Source organism: Pipistrellus hanaki (genome assembly GCF_964339955.1).
Source record: "Pipistrellus hanaki genome assembly, chromosome: 3".
In the NCBI taxonomy this organism is placed as follows: domain Eukaryota; kingdom Metazoa; phylum Chordata; class Mammalia; order Chiroptera; family Vespertilionidae; genus Pipistrellus; species Pipistrellus hanaki.
In genome coordinates, this window is record NC_140505.1 from 176,326,073 (window position 1) to 176,341,648 (window position 15,576).

General features: G+C 41.2%; 1 protein-coding gene across 1 annotated transcript; it reads right to left on the bottom strand.

Moving 5' to 3' along the window:
* Positions 1 to 868: 868 nt before the first annotated feature.
* ARL1 (ARF like GTPase 1) lies at positions 869 to 14,395 on the bottom strand. The gene is made up of 6 exons (XM_084880065.1): positions 13,655 to 14,395; positions 11,271 to 11,408; positions 8,790 to 8,871; positions 6,672 to 6,783; positions 4,055 to 4,233; positions 869 to 3,106 (listed from the first exon to the last, which is right to left on the bottom strand). The coding sequence occupies exons 1-6, from the start codon at positions 13,656 to 13,658 to the stop codon at positions 3,076 to 3,078; spliced, it is 546 nt and encodes a 181-aa protein (XP_084736191.1). The 5' UTR covers positions 13,659 to 14,395; the 3' UTR covers positions 869 to 3,075.
* Positions 14,396 to 15,576: the final 1,181 nt, after the last annotated feature.

The window sequence follows — 15,576 nt, forward strand, 5'->3', positions numbered from 1 at the left end:
TCCCTCAGTAGCCCTGCAGTTCCAGTCCCTGAAGAACAGGCCAGGCACCGATGGACCCGCACCGCCGGCATGATCCCAACAGTGCTGCTGGCCTCTTGGAAGTTGGCCTTGGGCTCCGAGGCCGCTTCCCCTCCCTAAATGCTCCACAAGGAAGAAATGATATAAAAGTAGCTGCCAGATGGCTCCCGACAACCAGCGCAAATGTCAGTGGGTCGGATCTGGATCCCATGCTGGCAAGGGTGTCCCACGCCGCCCAGAAGGCCAATTGTGTCCCGTCCCCACCCCCCCTCGGGACAGGTGCCAGACACGGGGCTCTCCTGATCAGGACTAAGTGGGTGCAAGCCTGTGGCAGGCACAGTGGGGCTGGGATGAGCAGGAGCCCCAGGCAGCGTTGGACTGCAGGTTTCGCCCGATCCCCACAGGCACCCCAAGAGACCCCACCTGTGCACGAATTCATGCACTGAGCCTCTAGGACACATGTGTCAAACACAAGGCCCGCGGGCCAAATCCAGCCCGCCAGGCCTTGCAATGTGGCCTGCACCGCGCTGTCATCACTGCACTCCGCTGTCAGTTTATGACATTGTCAGTTTATGACTGTTCAGTAAACCATTCGGCCCGCGATTTAGGCTGGATTTTAGATTTTGGCCCCTTCTCTGATTGAGTTCGACACCCCTACTCTAGGATAATGATGGGAGAGTAGTACAGCATATGGCATCTGAATCAAATGTTCAAACATAACTTCAGCACCTATGTTTTGATGTAGATTGTGTCTCAAACAAGAGTTCTTACACTTCCAAGGAGTGTGTAATGTGCCAAAAGGAAAAATGGGAGGGAACTTGGAAGGCCAATTTCCATTAATTTTAAGTGATTTAGAATGCACATATTGCTTTATTCAATTTTTCAAAATTAAAAGTAACAGACAAAATCAGAAAGAACAAATACCTCAGGGATATCGAGCACAGCTTTGTTTTAATTAGTATTTATTGAGCACCCACTGTGTGCCAGCTGCACCACACTAGATGCAAGGGATACTAACAGTAAATAAAGCAAGGTCCCTGCCCCCAAAGAGCTTACGTTTCCACAATTTAAAGTGCATCTCAAGTATCCTGCTGACATTTCAACCACTTTCAATTTAATTTTCAGTGTAATCACGTCATAGCATACCTACAACCAGTTATAAAACAGAATATTAAAACTAAAACATGCCTTTGATATTATTTGTCCAAGTCTCTTGTTTTTTAGAGAGAGAAAAAAAAAACTGAAGGAATGGCCACATGTGCCTAGAATTCATGGGTTGGTGTGGTCTTTTTTGTTTTAGATTTTAATATCAACATTCAACACCTGTAACATACCTGTATAGTTGTTTCCTGCCAGACCAGGCCTTATAATTCATACCATATTAAAATAAGTGTATGCTCTTTTATCCCATCTTATTCTTCACAATAAACCAGCGGGATCAGGATCATCTACGTGCTGAACTTGGCTATAGCTTCCTGGCCCCGCCTCAGAATGTAAGATGGTGAGGGCCATGTGCTGGACAGCACCTGCCCGTCATGGCCTCACTTCCCATACTTCTATTTTCACAGTGATCCTGAACTTCTCCACTTGACACTGAGACCAAACAAATTAGGAGTGGGTACTGGAAAATAAGAGTAAATCCCACAGGCAAAAAAAAGAAAGCCACATTCATTAGAGTGGAGAGAATAACCAAAAGTGTGAGGGAAAGGCCAGAGGCCAACATTTGGACAGTGTCAGGGACAGGAAATGAATCCCTAGTGTTTCTGAAAGTTGAGGGGCACAGTAGTACTAAGCTCACTTTACCAGCATCTAATATCTTAAATGCAGTTACCCAACTTAAAAAATAAAAAAACTTCTCCCCAATTTTAGTAGTTCCTGAGGACTATATTTACTTCTGTTACACTGGAGCTAATTCTGTGGTAGAATGGGGAGTTTGAAAAGTTCCTTTGACCATAATTGATAGCCTATGAGTAAACCTAATTCCTAAAACCAAGAATGCTCAATTTCTCCCTGGAACCAATGAAATTTTTATTTCACCAATCAAATTTATATGTCCAATTACAAGTAGATAAAAGGAATGAAAGACAGTAAAAACATCTTTTATATAATGCTTAAAATATATCTTTATTTCCTTCAATGTGAATTTTTTTTAATGTGTTGTGAATTCACTCATCAAATATAACCATTTAGGACTATTTTTACTACCTCTACTAGTATGGACAGATAAATTTACAGGCATTATTTTGAATGTAGTCTACTTCAGTTAGCATAATTTTATGTAGGGAGTTATAGCAATTGAACTTACATATGGTGTAGTTCATGGGACAAGCTTTTGATCCTGAAGTCTCACTTTGAGCCCGGCTCCCAGCTTACTAGCAGTTGGGCAAGCCAAGCTATCAACTCAAGACTAGACACGTCCATAAAACAAAAACAGTACGTTACAATCTGTCCTATCTACTAGTACATCACAGGGTTCTTGACTGAATTTTTTCAACTATAAAATAACTATTTCAAAGATACATCAGTAATTATTTCAACTTCATGCCTATAACCAAAAGCTTTAAATGAAACAGTTTAAATAAAGTGGTTACTGAGCAAATGAAAACTATATCACTCACTATGTTTCTAGACTACTCTATTTAGAGTTAAATTTTTTGAAAAATTTAATTCATTTAGAGGGAAAAAATCTGAGCTAAGGTATTAGTGTTTATACAAACAATCTGCAACCACATTCAAAAATAGTTTTTTTCCCCTCCATAAGAGTGCATTCTTTAATAAGACTGTATTTGAATAAGAATTTCACACAAATAGAATATATACCTTAATAATACAAGAAAGCAAGGAAGGAATATTTACATCATACAGACCAGTCAGTTGGTTCAATCACGATGAGCTATCCTTCCATCCAAATATTTTTTATATTTATTACAAATGTGGAGTCAGTTCAGTATATGCCAACAATCATACACAGCTCTAACATTTAGTGTGAAGCACACTTAACTATTTCCAAAGGGACATGGGATGCGGTCTTCATTTCAGAAGAGCAGAAGGACTGGATTATTGTCTGCTCTTTAATGCTTCAACTAACCTATAAAGAGAAAATGAATGGTTTCATAAATTTAACTTCAAACATTCAGGTATAGAGTATGATCGTTTATAAACTTTATATTGGAGATGGGTTCCAAAGCACTTAAAATATATTTTTATTGATTTCAGAGAGAGGGAGAGGGAAAGATAGAAACATCAATGATAAGAGATAATCATTGACTGGCTATCTCCTGCATGCCCCCTACTGGTGACTGAGCCCACAACCTGGGCATGTGCCCTTGACTGGAATCAAAATGAAATCAAACCCTTTAGTCCGCAGGTCGACACTCTATCCACTGAGCCAAAACAGGTAGGGCTCCAAAGCACTTAAATGGTTAAGATAGTTATATTAGAAAAATGAAGTTATGCATTTGATTTCGAAGAAGGTCTTTTAGCTTTCATTTTGTCTATGCTTTGAATGAATAATCTAAAAACATACTTTCCAGGCTGCTACTGCTACAGTAGGGCTAGATGTGGGTAATTCAGAGGTGACAACTAGTCTCAGTCCTCAAGGAGCTAATCTAATGAGATATACAAATCAATTACGAGATGGTGCAACAAGTACTGTATCACTGATCTGTGACAAGGACATCAGTGTGTGTGTGGTAAGGCAGTGGGCATGGAGATATATCAGGAAAGACTCTTGAAAAGAGGAAAGCCTTAACCGAGGTCCCAAAGGGTAAGAAATTGGAGGCTAAAATAAGGCAGGAAAAAGATAGAAAAACGGCAGAAAGCTTGTTTTCTAACTAATCAGATAGGTATGGTTGAAATAAAAGCTAAAGCACATTAAGGCAAGTGGAAGATAAAGCTGGAGGAACTCAATACAAGCCACTAAGTAATATGAATTTCATCCTTAAGACATAAAGGAAATTACATGTGTACACAACTGCATACACACACACACACACACACACACACACGCACAGATGGCTTCTAGAAACATGCTTACCATTCCATTGCCTCATCAAGGCCAGTGCCTTTGGTTGCTGAAGTTTTGAATATCTGCCATTTTCGGTCCTTCAAGGCAGGTAACCCAAGTGAATTTGCCATCTCTGAGGGAGTCATAGCCTGTTCCATGTCTTGCTTATTTGCAAATACCACCAAAATGGCTTTTCTCAGCTCTTCTTCCTAAATAAATCAGAAGATATTTAATTTCCTTTCATCAATGTGCTCCCTTGAGTTTAGGTAGACATGCCCCAAATACAGTATTTTAAAAGTACATTTCCTAATTAAGATACAATGTTCATTAAAAATTATCTTAAATTATAGAGAAATACAAAGAAAATAAGCTTACCCCAATCCTACCTCACAAACATGGTCACTATTAACATTTTGAGTATTTTCTACAGCTTTATAATTCAGATATTTATGGTTTATTTAGTAAATAAATTTCTATATTTAAAATTGAATTTACAGTTACATGCCCTGCTTTAAACCTAAACATTAAATCATGATTTTCCAAACAAAATTTTCTCACAAAAAAAGGTTAAACATACTCTACACTATAATTACATGCACAATAAATATATATGACTTTTTCAGTATTAAACTCTTTTTAGATTCTTTTTACTTACCTATTTTAAAAAACAAACAAACAGGTTAACAGATTCATTATATAAAAATCTTTGTGTAAATCTCTATTTCCTTAACATAATTCTTTAAAAATGAAATCAAAATATGAAAACTTTTTCTGATTCTTGTTATATATTAATAAACTGCCTTCCAAAAAGTTCTAAACAATTTCAATTCCACCAACAGTATATATGATAGTGCCTATTTTCAATGCAGCCTTGGTAGAACTAGAAATGATATGCTTTTCCAGACATAGCATCCTATCATATGATTACTAGAGGCCTGATGCATGAAAATTCGTGAGAGTAGGCCTGCCTTCCCTGGGCTGCTGGCACTGGCTACCCTCCGGCACCTGGGACCCGAGCTGCTTCTCTCTGGCCACCGCCACCGGATACCTAGGGCCCGGGTTGTTTCTCTTTGGCTGCGGCCGCCAGGCACCCAGGCTTCGCTCCAGTCCCAGGTTCGTTCGGAAGGTCATCCAATCTAATTAGCATATTACCCTTTTACTATTATAGATTAAGGTATTAAAAATGTATTATTAGCAATATATTTTTCTCTTGTGAATTGTAGTTTTTGCCTTTTGCTCACCTATATAATGAGTGGCAGATATTGGTATTATTAAAAACACTAATTCTTGCCCTTGGTTGGTTTAGTTCCGTGAATAGAGCATCAGCCTATGAACAGAAGGGTCCCAGGTTTCAATTCCGGTCTGGGGCATGTGACCAGGTTTCAGGTCAGTAAGGGGCATGCAGGAGGCAGCCAATTGATGATTCTCTTTCATCACTGATGTTTCAATCTCTCCCTGTCCTTTCTTCTCTGAAATCAATATAAATATATTTAAATAAATACACTAATCCTTAGTCATTAATTGTAATAAAAGTGTCTCTGCTTCTATTTTTTGTTTGTTTGTTTTTTAAATATATTTTTATTGATTTTACACAGAGAGGAACTGAGAGGGATAGAGAGTTAGAAACGTTGATGAGAAATATCGACCAGCTGCCTCTTGCACCACCCCCTCCCCCCCCCACTGAGGATGTGCCTGCAACCAATGTACGTGCCCTTGACCGGAATCAAACCCGGGACCTTTCAGTCCACAGGCTGATGCTCTATACACTGAGCCAAACCGGTTTTGGCTCTGCTTCCGTTTTATCTTAATTTATATTGTCTGGCATCTGAGCTTTGTGAGATTTTTAGTTGAATAGGATTAAATCTATCTTTCCTTTTTTCTTTTGTAATTCTTTCCAATCCTTTGATTTAGAAAAAACTTTTCTATCCAGAAATTTTAAACATACCTCTTATATATTCTTATAGTTAAAATCATCCACGATTTAATGTTTAGTTCATTTTTTTAAAACAGGTATAGAACTATGTGTAAATGTGACTTTAAATGTATAAATTTAATTACTAAATAAGCTGAATTAGAAAGCAGTAGAAAATACCCATTTTCTACTTTTTTTTTTTTTCACTCCCTGGCTGAACTGCCATGTCTCAAATAAAGCTATAGCCACCATCTACTCTTTGCCCAGGGGAAGTGAAAACAAGTCAGATCTCAAACCTCCTTGACTCAATGTCTCCCCATTCATGATACAAACCAAAGAGCCTGAGCTGAGGTGTATATGGGGTAGGTTTACTCTGCCTCCTGTTTCTGTACAGTCAGTATAAGCACACAGCCTGTCATTTTCTACATTTAAGTCTTTACTCCATTTAGAATTTATTTTTGTGTATGAAAAAGGTAAAATAGTTTTATCAATAAGTTTTAATATAATGGTCAAGTTACAAGGCTGGATTTTTATTTTTATTTTTTGGGGTCTACAACCATCTACCCAACAATATTTCTGGAGTAGGAAATAATATGCATAAAAGAAAATTATAATAAAGGCATGGAGGGTGGGAGACATCCCTGCTCTCCTTTTAATTATTCCTGCATATAATAAATAATGGAAACAGCAAGCAAATGTAAATATTTTCCCTACATTTTAGTAAGATTTTCTTACCTCCAACATGGCAACTAACTCTGATTTGGAAATGCCAATTCGGTCTCGGTCACAACTGTCTACTACATAAATGACGGCATCTGTGTTTGAATAATAACATCTCCAGTACGGCCTAAAGAAAATTCAGAAAATTCAGAAATAAAAACTATGTTATTATTTGAAAAGAAGATTAAACTATGTTAATTTCATGCAAGGCAGGTGCTAGTTACCTGCCAATATGGTCCCACCCATGTTAGAATCACTACCATAATGATGCAGTGTTTCCAATTGATACATATCATATCCCTCAGACATGAAGATGGAAAGAATGTTAATAAATATTAACTCACAGAAGTTCAAACTTTAGGCTGAGAAAAATCTATTTATAACCTATAACACTAAAAAGTTGTACACAGAGCTGATCATTATCCTATATAATAAAAGGCTAATATGCAAATTGTTCCTACAGGCAGTTCAACCATTCAGGTGTTAGACGTGCACTGACCATCAGGGGGCAGCACGAAACATGGTGGGCATCGGTGACAGGGAAGGGAGGCCCCCAGGCAGGCACCTACCAGGGACCCTACCCATGCACAATTTTTGTGCACTGGGCCCCTAGTATCTTATAAACCTTTAACTAGGAATTAAGAGGAATGGGTTCCTTAAAAAATTTTTAAGTAACTTTATGTAATAGGCATTAAATTGATCACTAAAGATGCAAAGGAGTCAAATGCATAAAGTTAGAAACAGAATCAAAAGTGCTTTAAGAAATAAAACACGTTAAAAGGAAGCAGGACATTTGGGGAATGCACTACTAATCTTTTAAGGTGGAATCATAGTGAGCAACCATGGACAGTCACCATACATTTCCAGTTGCCACGTCAAGCACAGAATGCTGGGCAGGAGACCTGAGTTCCCCCAGGCATCTATGTTCACATTAGCCCCAAGCAGTGGGCCTGAAAGGCATTTTTATAAAATTTAAGACAGTCTGTCTCACAGAGGAAGGGGCTGGCAAGAACTAAACGGAGGACTCTTTAGTAAAAACATTAAGTCTTGAGAGTCTCATGAAAACATGTTTCATTTAAGTGCTAGCTGAATAATTGGTTTCCTTAGATTTAATTCAGTTGAGAGAACAGGCAGGTTTACCTCATTTTAAATTAGGTAGCTACTCAGCCATCAGAAAAGATGAAATACTGCCATTTGTGACGACATGGATGGACCTTGAGAATATTATCCTAAGCAAATAAGTCAGCCAGGAAAAGCTAAGAACCACATGATTTCACTCATGTGTGGAATATAAAACTGCAACTCACAGACAAAACAACATATACTGATTACCAGAAGGGAATGGGGGTGGGGGAAATTAACCATTTGCCTGCCATAAGCGTCTACAGACCAACTTTAAAATCATTTTTTGTGAGAATTTTCAACTGAAAATATTCAAGAACACCCGATATATAATATATTTATTTTTATAATATTCATTGCAAACTGATTTTTTAAATTAAATTCAAAATATCATGGCATGTGGGGATGGTTTTTGTTTTGGACATGTGGCAGTTAACTGGTTAAAGGAAAAAGGGGGCCAAATACATAGTGACGGAAGATGGTCTGACTTGGGCACAGAGTGCAATATACAGATCATGTATTAAGAAATGTACACTTGAAACCTATATATTATTAGCCAACTAGAGGTCCAGTGCATGACATTCATGCACTGGGGGAGGAGGAGACCCTAAACCCGGCCTGCGCCCTCTTGTAGTCCAGGACCCCGCAGGGGATGTCTGCAGAGGGGTCCTTAGTGCTGCCATGGAGGCAGGAGAGGCTTGTCAGCTGTGAGCCCAGCTTCTGGCTGAGGTGTGCTCCCCTGTGGGAGTGCACTCACCACCAAAATCTGTTCAGCTACTGTGTTGAGCGTCTGCCCTCAGTGGTCAGTGTGCATCATAGCAATGGTTCGGTCTATTTGAATATTAGGGTTTTATTATATAGGATTATATAGGATGTGCCCCAATGAATTTAATTAAAAAAATAAAAAACATTTTTCAAGAAAAAACAACCACCACTAGGTGCCTTCCATTTAAATTACAAAAAAAAAAAAAAAAATACCACAAAATAAATAATCTGATCTTTGTACCATACCTGATACTGGTCTGTCCTCCTAAATCCCAGACTTGAAATTTAAGGTTCTTGTATGTTACCGTCTCAACATTAAATCCAATGGCTGGAAGATAAATCAGTAGTTTATGTAGACACTAATGCATTCTTACCTTCAAAGTACCCAATCTAATTGAGTTTCTGCAACAAATGGTAACTGTTGAATTACCGTATATTAGTGGTTGAGATATTCCATTAAAGACAAGTCAGTATGCTGTGCTACACACACACACACACACACACACAAACACACACGCGCATACACAATTAATAAGATCAGCATCACCTTCAGATCATATAATAATCCTCAGTCTCCTCTGCAAATACGTAGGTAATTTTTAGCTCAACAGAAATCCTATTATGTTAAACTCTCTCATAATACAATACTAACATACAAAAGTGTTCAAAAATATATATTTAAAAGGACATTGTAGATGTATTTTAAAATCTGAAATTTTGGCAAGTAGCAAATAAACAGGACAAAATCAAGAAAGCACAGATTCTAAACTTCAGTGGGTAAGGGCACAACAATGGCTGTTATTGCTTTATGGAAGTTGGGTTCTCCAATGCTGGCAATTTCACACACCCTCTGCAGACTTCCTCAAGCACTCGTCTGTAATAAGGTCTCAGCTGGATGACCAAAAGGAAGATGTCTCATCCCTTTTCTCTGCCATCCTTCTTAGGTGGAGCCCTGACACCACACAGATAAGGCAGGATACCACTATTTTCATTGAAAGGAATCTAAGAGAAAGTGCAAAGGATGCTAAAGAAAATTAGGAGTGGTATATACAAAGTTTACTATGATTTTATAAGCTTAAAAAAAAAAAGCACAGTAAAAACTGACAGGTGTAGCTGAACAATTTTTATTTTAGACTTAGTTTACATTGGTAAATGATTCATATGTGTATCTACCAAGTGTGCTTATTAACTAGAAATAACTATCCTATATAATCAGGGGTCTTCAAACTATGGCCCGCGGGCCACATGCGGCCCACAGAGGAGTCTGATCCGGCCCACCAGGTTTTTTGGGCAGTGAGCGCAGCCGAGGTGTTACAGTAGGAATTAGTAGTTCATATAGTCCGGCCCTCCAGCTCTCTGAGGGACCGTGATCTGGCCCCCACTTTAAAAAGTTTGAGGACCCCTGCTATATAATAAAAGGGTAACATGAAAATTGACCCTAACAGCAGAACAACCAGCTGCTATGATGCGCACTGACACCAGGGGGCAGACGCTCAATGTAGGAGCTGCCTCTGGTGGTCAGTGCACTCCCACAGGGGGAGCTCCCCTCAGCCACAAGCCAGGCTGATGGCTGCGAGTGCAGCTGCGGTGGCAGCAGCCTCTCCTGCCTACGGATGTCCCCCGAGGGCTCCAGGGCTGCCAGAGGGATGTCTGACTGCCAGCTTAGACCTGATCCCCCGGGGAGCGAGCCTAAGCTGGCAGGTGGACATCCCCTGAGGAATTCCAGACTGTGAGAGGATACAGGCTGGGCTGAGGGACCTCCCTGTCCCCACAAGTGCACGAATTTTTGTGCACCAGGACTCTAGTACTATTATAAACAGCCAGAGCAAAAAACTAAAATGTAAGTTCATAATGTCGCCCTTAGACTTGCGTAGGTATGTAATCACCATCTTCACCAAGTTTAGGAACATAGTTTCTATGCAAAGAACAAGAGTGTGGTGTAGCCCTAACTGGTTTGGCTCAGTGGATAGCGCATTGGCCTGCGGACTCAAGGGTCCCAGGTTTGATTCTGGTCAAGGGCATGTACCTAGGTTGTGGGCACATCCCCTGTGGGGGAAGTGCAGGAGGCAGCTGATTGATGTTTCTAACTCTCTCCCTCTCCCTTCCTCTCTGTAAAAAAAATAATTATATATAGTATGGCGTAAATCAGCTTTCACTGAAATGCATCTTATGTGCACTGCAGAGATGATGACCAAGACAGATACAACAGTGATGGGCAATTTTGAGAATCAAAAATCAAGGGAACTGAAATTTATTGAAGGTGGAAAAAAGAAAAAAAGATGTCACAGTTTTAAAAGTCCTTTCATAAAAGCTAGCCTTCTTTTTGTAATTTTAAATTCAAATAGTACTAAAAAGAAACACCTTGAATGACTGAGCAACTTTAGAGACATAATTTAAATACTCTTAAACAGCTGAGCCAGTGGGTCTCAGTGGTTGAGCGTTGACACTTGAACCATGAGGTCATGGTTCGATCCCCAGTAGGGCATATGTAGGAGGCAGCCGACCAATGATTCTCTCTCATCACTGATGTTTCTGTCTCTCTCCCTCTCCCTTCCTCTCTGAAATCAACAAAAATACATGTGCATATATATATTTTTAGAAGTGTTATCAAGAATATGCTCATAATAGAAGTTTACAATATCCTTATCAATTACTTTATTATATTATTAATTAAAAATAAAATTATGTGATAGAAAAGAGAAAGCTCTTATAACTTATCGTACTTACTAGGAATAGTAGTAACAACCTCTCCAACCTGTAATCTGTACAAAATTGTAGTTTTTCCTGCTCCATCTAATCCCAAAATTAAAATCCTCATTTCTCGGGTTCCAAATAGACTTGAAAATATACTTGAGAAAAAGCCACCTAAAAAAATAATAAAAGCAAAAAATTTATTAAGTATAATTTTTTTTAACTGGTCCACAAAACATTTACTCTTGCCCCTTGAAAGCTACATCAAATTTAATATTATTTTCCTGGTTTCATATATGTGTATTTTTGCTCCCACTGAAACATGTTATTCAACACAAAATAAGTAAATTATTGATTGTTATCATGTTCTAGATAATGTATCAGACAAGCACAGAAGATACACTAAAAATAAGAGATATATGACCACCGCCCTTATGGAGTTCACTTTCCAATAAAGAGAATATGAGCACCTTAGCATGATCTCTCCACTACCCCTAAAACCAAAGGGCAAATCTGAATGACAGGGAGACCATGAGATCCTTGCATAGGAAACACAATTATCATTGCTGTACAGCTGCAGTATCATCATAGTAACACCTTTAACGGATAAGATTTCTATTAACAAAAAAACAAAAACAAAAAAAAGTGAGACACAGAAGCCCAAAATAAAAACTATTCTTGATTTTAAAAAAAAAAAACTAATTAAAAAACATAATGCTAACATTTCAATGCATCATGAAATATTTCCAGAAAACTTCCTTATACACAAAGTACAGTGTAAGAGAAAGCACTTGTAACCAGAGAGTAGTGTGGTTACTGGATGTGGAGGAATAGGAGAAAGGAAGAGATGTACAAGCTTTTGTCGAAAGATGAACAGTTTTGAGACCTATTGTACAGCATGGTGATGAAGGTTAATAATAATGTAGTTTACACTTGAAATTTGCTAAGCAAGATCTCCAGAGGTTCTCGCCACACACACACACATGCACACACACGTGCACATGTGCTTGCGCCACACACAATTATGTGAAGTGATGAATGTGTTAGTTTGACTGTTACTTCACAGCTATGCTTATATCAAAATACCATGTTGTACATCGAAATACACACAATTTTTATTTGTCAATCATCAGTAAAGCTGTGGGGGGGAATTAACGTTAAAAAAGTCCTTCTAGAAATGAATTGTGTTTAAGTAAAATAAACCTAAAAAGTAAGGGATGTGGAAATTTAGAGTCTTTATTATTCTAACAACAAATAAAGCTTTAAAAACATTTTTTTTCTTTTATGTTTACCAAAAACAAACAAACAAAAAAAGCACTTTGGTTTGACTCTTTCCCACCGAAAGCCATTATATTGAAAAAAAAAAAAAAAAAGTCACATTAAACAGTATTTTAAAAATTGAGGACAGAAGTGATGCCACTCAATAAGTGGCTATTTGACAAAGAAATGGCACAAGTTAAGAGCTGCGAGTCTGGAAAAATGAGCAAGGCTACAGAACCTTGGGAAAGTGTAATAGAAGGTGAAGGAATTGACAAAATTCTTTCTACCTTTTACAAGTGTGTGTGTGTGTGTGTGTGTGTGTGTGTACTTTTTTTTAAGGCGGAAGAGCAAAACTGAGGGCGGTTATGGAAAAAGACAGAAAAGTGCTTGCGATGTTCCAGGGCAGGAAGTAAAAAAATCCCTAGAAAACCGGGGAGGGATTTAAATAAGCCAAAGACTTCCCATCTCCATTACAGAGCTGTAAGCAAGCGCAAGCATCTGTCATTTCCTTCTGGACTCTAGCGAGGGAGGAGGCTTCATTGTACCTGCTGCTTGTGCTGGCACTCCAAAATCTGAGATCACATGCCCTGCACTCACCAGACCCTCCCCATCTCCTTCCCCCGCTTCATTCCCTACACGAAACGCTACACCGCCAGGAGGCCATGGAAAAGGAAGCCATGGGACAACACGACGAGCCACACCTCCCTCTGGATTCTTTAAAAACGGACGCGGTCCCAGCGGCCAGGAGGGAGGAGGACCAGCTTCCACGAATGGGGTCAGATCTCACTTTCCCCAAGAACGCTCAGCGAACCTGGGGCAGACACTGCAGAGCTCTGCAAGACAGCTCAGCCCCGCGGGTCCACCTGGGGCTGAGGAGCTCAGGGGAAAGTCCACGGTCCGGGGAGAGGCCTCGGGCGGCTCCCAGGGCGCAGAGCCGGGGGCTCCCAGGACGCAGCCCTGACCCCGACCCCGCTCTGGGGACCGGGGATGGGGAAGGGGAAGGGGGGCGGCCAATCCAGGCAGGTCCACCCCCGCAGGTGAGGGAGGTCCCAGCGCCCCGCCCCGTGAGAAGCCGGCTCCTCAGGGTGCCCAGGCCGGCCACCCCCTCTCCTCCGCCCGTCCCCAGCCCGCGGCCGCAGCCCCTCCTCAGACCCCCTCACCCATGATGAAGCGCCTGTCCGCCCTCGTCGATCGTCAAGAGACAGGCCCCGGCCTCGGCAGCGACTCTACTGGATCCCCGGCGCCGCCACCTCCGCTCGTCTCGGACCTCCCGTGGCTCGGAGGCGGTTTCCTTGGAAGCCTCCAGTCAGCCAGCAACTTCCACGTCGGCCACCCCGGCGTGGGCGGGAGGGAGGGAGGGAGGGAGGGAGTGGCCGCCGCAGCTGCGCGGCGGAGGGCGGCCTGTGCGTCCGCGTCGTTGCTTTCGACCCAAGGCCGCGGCGCGCGGCGTGAATAAGCAGTGCGAAAGCCAGAAAGGAAAAAAAAAAATAGCCAAGGACTCAGAGACTCTCCTGCTTCTGTTCCCTCGGACGGAAAGGACTTCCGAACCACGGAACGTGGAATTTTTCGTTTTAAATTCTAGCTCCAAGATGCGGCGAATCCGTTAACCAGGAACGCGAGTCGGGCTTCCTGAAGCTGCGTCACTGGGCGCGCGCGCCGGCGACGGCGGCGGCGTCGCAAGAGCTGCCGGTCCTGAAGCGCCCGGCAGGGGCGACTCCACGGAACCTAGGTGCTTTACCGGTCAGGCAATAGGACGTGGTAATAATAATATTAATAATAATAGGGGGTCCCCTCTGCCACCGATGCGCCGCAGCCTTACACCTAAGCCGCCGACTGCAGATCTTTGGCGTCGCTAGCGCTCCCTGCACGGCCAGCTTCAGAAGCCCCGCCCCCTTTTGTCCACCTGACTGCACACCTGGCCGCCCCTCCGTGATTGGCAGCGTGGACGGGCCAGTCCCGGTCCTGGGCATTTGGGTTGGAGGCCTGCTCCCTGGAGGGGCGTGGGTCGGGAGTCTTGTTGATCCTGAAAGCAGCCACACTTGGAGGATGGGGAGAAGGGAGACTAAATTTTTTTATTTTTTATTAAGGTCCTCATCCCCCTATTCCTGTCTCCCACCCCTCCCCACGCCCCTGTTGTCCTTGACCACTGGTTAGGCTCCTATGCATGCACACAAGAGACTAATTTTTTTTAAAAAAGGCTCAGCATGCGTCTTAAAATTTCGTAAAGATCCACGGAAAACTAAACCTGTCCCTAGCCCCCTCCCCTCATCCTGCAGTTCTCCCTAGAACTAACCATTGTTAACATCTTCTTGGGGTCTCTTACCAAATGTAATATTTACATATTATATATTTAGTTATCATAGAAAATGTTCATCCATTAAACAAGTTTATGGACTGCCTGTGGGTGTTTTTTTTTTTAATTTCTTTTTCTTTTCTTTTTTAATATATTTTATTGATTTTTTTACAGAGAGGAAAGGAGATAGAAACATCAATGAGAGAGAAACATCCATCAGCTGCCTCCTGCACAACCCCCACTTGGGGATATGACCTCAACCAAGGTACGTGCCCCAGTCCGCAGGCCAACACTCTATCCACTGAGCCAAACCGGTTTCGGCGGTTGTTGTTTTTTATTTTTTTTTAATTTCAATTTTCAGATATCTCCAGCTGCCTAGACATTGAACTACATTTGCTGATTGCTCTAAACTCTCCTTCCTGCTCCCAAATCATAATTTCACAGACATTTTTCTTGTAAGGCAAAGGTTTGGGGGTTTTGTTTGTTGTTTTGGGTTTTTGTTTTGTTTTGTTGTTTGAGAAGTGGGGGAGTTGAGCGACTCTTCACCTAAGCACCTGGGCTTTTTAAAGGCTGTGCTTGGTAAGCATTGTGCTGTGCAACTTGTGGACCTCGGCATGCTGTGATTCCACTGAGCTTTCTCACCTTTTCTTCATCCACCTCGAGTCCTCTCCTTGCCAAGATTTAGCGTCTACCTTTTGGCACATCTTGGCCACCAGTTCTTCAAACTTATATCCATTTCAGATTTATGTTTCCAGTACAATGACATAGTTCCCTGAAAATAGATTGCCC

Coding starts and splice junctions, on each gene's coding strand:
- ARL1 (XM_084880065.1), bottom strand. Junction 8,872..11,270: donor GGTTGTTACTACTATTCCTA/GTAAGTACGATA, acceptor TTTATCTTCCAG/CCATTGGATTTAATGTTGAG. Junction 4,234..6,671: donor AGTTAGTTGCCATGTTGGAG/GTAAGAAAATCT, acceptor TGATTTATTTAG/GAAGAAGAGCTGAGAAAAGC.